The sequence below is a fragment of the Cornus florida genome, unplaced genomic scaffold, assembly GCF_030987335.1.
Source record: "Cornus florida cultivar Cherokee Brave unplaced genomic scaffold, ASM3098733v1 CherokeeBrave_3.0.0_Hap2_Chr10, whole genome shotgun sequence".
Classification (NCBI taxonomy): Eukaryota; Viridiplantae; Streptophyta; class Magnoliopsida; order Cornales; family Cornaceae; genus Cornus; species Cornus florida.
This window is the reverse complement of record NW_026775580.1, coordinates 116536670-116544340: the sequence shown is the minus strand read 5'-3', so window position 1 is coordinate 116544340 and position 7671 is coordinate 116536670. Positions and strand designations below refer to the sequence as shown.

The following is a 7671-nucleotide window of genomic DNA, read 5'->3' as shown; positions in this document are numbered from 1 at the left end:
GTTAGAATTTTAAGATAAAAAATTAAAAATAGTGAGAGTTTTATGATTTTAACACTAATTAGTAATTTATATTGTATGTAAGTTTGTATATCTATTTATTTGTATTGTTTAGTTAGTCCATATATTCAGCAAGAGTTTTATTAATTTACATGTAAATATATAATATAGAGTGGAGCGAATTTGAATAGAAATAAACCTCAGTTTCGAACAGAAAATGCATGTTGTGAGAGCTCTTTTTTGAAAAATAAAATGTGGGGCCCAATAGGCCCACTAATGGGTCCAACTGGATCGAGCGATGAAAATGCATGTGTGACATAAAAATGTGAATATTTGAATATAAGCTTTAAATCAAACAAGGCCGGTCGGTTAAGAATAGGACCAACTTCAACTATCTTAAGTGGGCCGGGCCTTCTTACACTGACATCCTAAACCTGCACCTTGGTTTATCCCCGCTAACATCACTTAATAACACTATCCTGGTATCTTTTTATACCTCTCAATGTTAAGAGGTGAGAGTTCGAGTCCTCCTGATATTAATAATTGGGTATGTGAGTTTCTTGCAAATAAAAAAAATATTGTCATATTATGCATGACAATATTGAAAATCAGAAGATTGTCCTCTCGTACTAACTCCAGCATTTTCCAATGAAATCTTTCAATTTATTTAGGGATCAAAATAATTTCATCATAAAATTAAAATTTATTTGAAGTATGATGAAAGATGGTCTTTTTTCTTTTTCTTTTTTTAACTAATCCGGCTGGTTAACTTTCATATGAATCAAATGAAACTTGATAGAACGACGTACGTATATCATCAATCCAAGAGAGTTTTTCTTTTTATTTCATGAAATTCATGTGGTGTAAATGTAATACCAAGGTTACATAAAATCGAATATGTACATGCATGTATAGAACCGCAGTACTTTTTTTTTTTTGCCTTTCCCTGTAAATACACTACGTTTTTTACCTGATGATATATATCAATATATATATATATATATATATATATATATATATATATATATATATATATATGTACAAGTAAGTGACACATGCAAGTGGTAGAATTGGGACTCCTTCTGCACATGCACATCCACATCGTACTGCCTTTCTGAAAATGAACCCTCCCCTTTGACTCATTGAGGTTTATTCACACTCTAAATGTTTATGGGGACTTGATCGACCAGCTAATCCTGGACCACCGCAACCAACCTCTTTAAATTAAATTCTTGCCATTCCTAGCTTCAAACTTTTAGATACTGTCACTTAATTGTCACTAATATTTATATCATTTATTTCAGTTTTAGTTTATATTGGTATATATATGTATGTATACATATAGTTTGTAAAGTGAGCTAATGATATGCTTCTTTTTAATTTGTCCTTGTTTTAATCTACCGTGCAAATGTTGATGCTTGCACCTACATAACTATATATATATATATACGTTTGAATGCATTAAAAATATACAATTGAACCACACATTAAACAGAAGCCAAGCACATATATATATGTTGAACATGTAAACAAGCTAGGCAACATCTTTTTAAAACTGCATCAATTTATTTAAATATATCTGACCTCCATCTATTATACATATATCTTCATCAAACAGAAGGAAAGAAGAGGTTGAAAGTATACAATGTTAAATCTGGTGAACTGTATATATATTTAATATAGCAAAACATGTTTAGTATTGAATTACAGTTTAATCTAAATCTCAGGTAAATTGCGAATAAACAAAATGTTTTTGCCAATAAAAAGGACAAAATTAAAGAATAAATTGGCTTGTCCTTACCAAAGAGAAGAACAAATGGTCTGTGTACCAATTAACCAATGCTTTATCTCTTCAAGTAGTAGCAGTACGTGAAGAAAATTTAGAAATGGTTTTGTTTCTTGACACCAGACACCGGCCTTAGACCATGTTTTAGTGCAGCTTTCCACACCAAATCAATTCGGTCAACATCGATTGCGCCAACCTCGTGGTGACTCCACCCTTCTAAGAAATGAACCACACCACCTGCATGGCAAGCATGGACTACTCCTCTATCCATTGTATACTGTTCCAACAAATATTCCAAGCAATTAGCTTTTCCTAGGTTGGATATATATATATATATTAAATGAAGTAACTTGCTTATTTTGTCTACTCCTATAACAATATGTATACACTAAAATGCATGATTCATCATCAATATACATAGTTATATACATGATTCTGAATAATAAGTATGCATAATGTTGCAACTACAAAAATGATGAAGATGAAAGCATACGTCTGTATACCTCACAAACTCCAAGCCCTTCCACATCATCAGGTAGCCTCATGGCTGCAAGATCACCATAAGTGCAGTCTCTTCTGATGGCCAAGATTGGTGGGACTACAAACTGGTGAAAATGTGCTCCTGATGGGGCAAACCATTGCTCTCTGGGTGTGATCCATTTACCAACTATCCATGTCTATCAACGTAACACACACACATTATTTACACTACGAGTGCAAACAACTTTGTAAAGACTCAAGTTGTTCCTAATATGAAACTTCACATTTTCAACTGTTAGCAGTAATTTTGTGAATACTGAATAATTGAATATATATACCTTACAGTTTTTGGCTGCTTGGTACTTTGTCACTTGGACTAGGTACTTTTGACACTCCGTAGGAGCTTCCTTCTGTATATTTTGGAATCTCTCGGTTGATGGAGTCAACATCTGCACAACCGTCAACCTATTAGAACCATTATAATCAACATATATATATTCTTTTTAACCATAATATAATCATTGGCAGCATCAACATCATTTTTAGCATTTGGTCTTGGAGACTATCTTTTGTCAAAAACCATAATATAATAATTACTGTATTTGTTTGTGAAAAATATTACCAGAATTCCTAAAACAGATATATAATTAACCATTATCAGAACTATATATATACATAGGAAAAATACTTACCATGACAGATACTTTCCGCCTACAGAGGTAGAGGGCAATGGCCCTTCCTAGCTTGGAAGTAGCTCCTGTTAGAAACACCTCTTTGACATCCTCAGGGATGTCATTAAGAATTACAGCAGCTGTCAAGGTATTGCCATGGACAACCCGAACTTTAAGATTTGGATGCTTCATCACAAAGAGGGTTCCACCCCCATTTAGAGCTTCATTCTACATTAATTAAAACAAAATTGAAACCTGATTAATTCAATCTCCTAGCTTATTACTTGTACAAATAAATCTTGCTTATTTAACGAGCACAGCTATATATGTCAACATAAGTATTTGGTAAATAGGATTCAAGTTAATGTCAAATTACATAATAATAATAATAATAACAATAAAAATACCAGTACTTGAAGTGACTCATAAGCAATTGTTTAATTGGTAGGTGGATTAATGGATGAAGAGTGTGAAATTGTAGGATTAGGAAGCAAAGTAGGTTGGCAAATTAAGTGTGGGGAACCTTAAAAATGTTCCAAACGTACATTGCCTTGAACACTGACCAAAATAAATAATAGTGCACCAATTTACCAAAACAGATAGAGAACATGTATAAATTACAATGATCCATACTTAATTAGTTGTTATTGGCAATGCCTGTAAACTGTAAAATGGCCCATATATGTTGCATAACAATCGAAGGACCCACATTCAATCAATGAGTTTTATGGGCTGCACCGGCCTCACTACTCTACATCTACCCTTTTAAACAATCCAACAACCATTACTATCTATCATGCCTAATTATTTTCCCCATCCATCCATCCACGATGTCTACTCACTCCATCGCCTCTTTCTCATACATGCATATATATGGGTATTACTTGTGACACAAATTTCTGAAACGTTAATTAATTGCAAACGAGAACACAACCCTTAATTGTGTTTCTTCAATTTAATTTGATATATATATATATATATATATATATATATCTAGAGAGAGAGAGAGAGAGAGAAACCTTATTGAGTGCAGCAAGGCTGATGACTTTAACACCCATTCTATCAGCCCGAAGAATAGCCTGCTCTATATGTTTATTGATGCCCTCCCTAGCAAATGGTAGGAAATACTGCATGGTACAAGGAAAAAACACGGTACTGGATGGATTATCACATACTAGCTATTAGAATTTGAATACACACAGAATTAGATGGAATGCAGTACTGATGGTGACACTTAAGTAAATGACAAACCTGGAATCCAAAGCGAGGTACAGACCATGTTTGGTGCAACCTATTTCTAAGGTTGTAGAATGAGACCAAGAAGGTCTTAGACTTTGCCCACATCACTAGCATCACAACAAAACACACCGGCCAGAATGGCAACAGGAAAATCCTGGTTGCATACGGCCTCGACGCAAATGACCTGAAAACGAAGCACACGTGCATTGCTGATGTTATGTCCACCACATGCGCCAGGAATACGAAATCCGGTACCCTCCCATTTTCACCTGCATTCATGTTCCCATGTTTATTTTCTTTCATTTGCATTTTATATATTCATACAACCTAATATACAGTATAGGTGATGGAGAATTGAGTCCCCACCTAATCTAAATCTTCTCACTTTGTGAATATATATACCTTCACCACCAATCTATACTATGATAATTATATGTAATCAGGACCTGGTTAATTATCATTGGGCGTTGCATACCTGAATTTGAAGTTATTTTCTTGTGTAGCTCCCATGATTTGGGGTTCAGGGTGTTCCCCAATGCATCGTAGAGGGGCATGAAAAGGCAATAATTGGTGCCCATCTCTGTGTGGTGTAGGCTGTGATACCTGTAAATTAACCCCGGCCCCCAAAAACCAAATAAATCTTAATTTGGGAAAACAGCACAAAATCCAATAATTCTTTTTTTTTTTTTTTTTGGTAATTGGTACTCCCACACACTTGTCATTTTTGAGACTTGAACTCCTGACCTCTACCGTTAAATCACTGGCCCGTTCATAAATTCAATAATTCATTTACTTCAACATTTAGTGTACGTATGTTATGACGTTCCGTAAGTAAATAGGTAGTATAAGCAACCAAGACAGTTTACAAAATCCTGGGGTACACCCAGGGCTAGTTATACAAAGATCAACCTAACCCCAAATCATCCATTTATGTCTTTTACTATTTGAAACCATTTCTTGTGATCGATCTGATCACATACACTGGGCCAAAACACAGCACCACTATCTATGTAGCTAGGGATGCATGTGGATGTGGTGGTACCCACTCTCTTGGCCCCGCGCATGCATTAGTGTATCTGTACAAAAGCAAAAATATGATATATCATTTTCTTATTTGCGTTCACCAATGAATATCGATCTCTATATATATAAAACACGGTCCACGTTATCAAATATCTTATATCATACATAAATGATATTTATCATCCTATATGTATAGATATGTATCTTGTAAATGTGATGTATATATATCATTAAGACCTATTGAAAGGTAGAGGTTGTAAATGTAATGTATATATATCATTGAGACATATTGAAAGGTAGAGGTTTTATTCTAGTCTTTCCAAGAGTATTGTGAGACATATTTGTTAGGTTCAAAAATTAAATAATAAAATAAAAAAGTGACATATATATATATATACACATGTGTGTGTGTGTGGAGTTAGGTAGGTAGGTATGCATGAATGTAATTACTTACGTTGGGGTATAGAGGAGATATCTAAGGAAGGGAAAAGTGTCAAAAATCTGATAGGGAATAATTTCAACATTGCAGTGGCCCAAACATCTTAGAAAATCAAAGATCAACACATAGGCATAGATCATGCTTTTTGATCCATATCCAATTACACAAGTTGCTACTACCGGAACCCCAATGATGGCAGTTAATACAAGATGCTCCAAGAAAGTGGTACTCCCAGCTGCAATTAATATATTAATGAAAAGCTCATAAAAATAAAAATAAAAATAAAAATAAAAATGAAAATGAAAATGACAAAATGAAGTCGGAAAAAATTTAGTATTTGATTGGGTTACCAGTAAAGGGCTGGGGTACTGTAGATAAATGGTGAAATGAATGATAGCGGTTAAAAAGAAATTTCCCATGAAAGTGTTTATGTGCCCAATAATAGAGAGGCTCTGAAACTCCCATGTGGAGTAACATTGCTGCAATAAAACCTCTTGTGTCCCACAATGGAAGATTATTATCGGTAAGGATGGGGAACACGTAGCGACCCATTGAAGCTATGAGAGCTTGAAGAATGATGAAATTATCCCTGTAAATATGGAATATACATAAAATTAATAAGCAAATCTATATATGTAGATTAGAATTTATAAAATATTACACAATAAAATAATAATAATAATAATACCAGTCCCATTCTTTGTCAATCTGGTTAAAATCGACACCTTGTTGGATAATCCGGCGATTTCGAGTGAGGAAAAGGCTGTTAGCGAAAGAGGTCCAGTACTGATATATGACACCTCTAAGTGCACATATAATGAGAATATGAAGACACCAGATGTCCTCCATCATGCTATTATCCTCCATTAGTCTAGAATACATTACTTTTGCAAGAAAAGGACCAAATAGCAGATACTGTAACATTTTCATGAAAAATGAAAAAGAACATTAATTTGTGACCATATATAAACCCATATAGGCTGCAGGCAGATAAGAATAAATATAACAGTATGAAACAATATATAGGTAGGTTGCATACCTTGAAGGAGCCCAGGTTTTCCCATGGCCATGCTGATAAGGTTGCAGCCATATATATTTTGAGATATGTTTGATTTGAGTCAAAACAATGAATCTTCTTCTGATGGATGATGGATCTGTTAATATATGCCTTCTTCAATTCAAATCTTTCTTTATAACCTTTTCAATGACAAAAACAAACCCCGGATAGGAACACCTCAGAGAGAGAGAGAGAGAGAGAGAGAGTGAATGAGAGGTTTAATTTGTTGGGTGATCAATCTTTTGTCCTGTGTGTCTATGGAAGTCTTCAAATATTCATTCTCCCACTCTATCAATCAACAACTTATAGAAAGCTAGCTATATATATATATATATATATATTTATTTATTGGGCGTGTATGTGATTATACATACATACAATTGTTTGTATTGGTGTATCCAGCAATCAAATACAAATACAATACATAGGGTCAATTAAAGCTCTTAATTAGTCTCTATCTGTATGGTGTGGCTGAATTGTATTGGACGGTCACCGAAAGTTACCTACCCAATAAGTGATCAATGTGCCATCATGTACTTTTCGTCTTTTCCCTGTAAACTACTGAAATGACACAGCTACCTCCTAATGCACTCTCTACTTAATGGACTCTGCCCGAATCAGTTTTTTGGATTTTGTGGCTTCGCTTCGTTCGTTGCCTCAAGACTCCAATTATCAATGTTTTCCATGTAAATCAAACCTCACCAAACAACACGCGTCAGAATTTAATAGAATGGTGCTTTTCTTTATGACATTTGATGGGAAAATATAATTGGAACAAATTGACCGTCCTTTTGCATTGTATTTTGCTTGAAGAAATAAAAAGGCATGAGAGGTTTTAACCCAAGAGTCAGATTGGGTGGACATAATTTAAACTTTATTGAATTTGCGTAGAGAAGTCACTTTAAACGAGTTTTATTAATTAATTGAGATGAAATTACGAACATTCCGATTATCAAATACGAAAAAGGCATGAAAGGTT

General features: G+C 34.2%; 1 protein-coding gene across 1 annotated transcript; it reads right to left on the bottom strand.

The window, feature by feature from the left end:
- Nucleotides 1–1543: 1543 nt before the first annotated feature.
- Nucleotides 1544–7004, bottom strand: LOC132278310 (very-long-chain aldehyde decarbonylase CER3). The gene is made up of 11 exons (XM_059780107.1): nucleotides 6675–7004; nucleotides 6324–6550; nucleotides 5986–6224; nucleotides 5651–5870; nucleotides 4649–4776; nucleotides 4186–4442; nucleotides 3954–4061; nucleotides 2956–3162; nucleotides 2602–2712; nucleotides 2287–2460; nucleotides 1544–2060 (listed from the first exon to the last, which is right to left on the bottom strand). Exons 1-11 carry the CDS (start codon nucleotides 6723–6725, stop codon nucleotides 1878–1880), a joined length of 1905 nt encoding a protein of 634 aa, XP_059636090.1. The 5' UTR covers nucleotides 6726–7004; the 3' UTR covers nucleotides 1544–1877.
- Between the last annotated feature and the right edge of the window lie 667 nt (nucleotides 7005–7671).

Coding starts and splice junctions, on each gene's coding strand:
- LOC132278310 (XM_059780107.1), bottom strand. CDS start 6,725: ATGGCTGCAACCTTATCAGCATGGCCATGGGAAAACCTGGGCTCCTTC. Junction 5,871..5,985: donor AGTACCCCAGCCCTTTACTG/GTAACCCAATCA, acceptor TATTAATTGCAG/CTGGGAGTACCACTTTCTTG. Junction 2,061..2,286: donor AAGGGCTTGGAGTTTGTGAG/GTATACAGACGT, acceptor TTGTTGGAACAG/TATACAATGGATAGAGGAGT.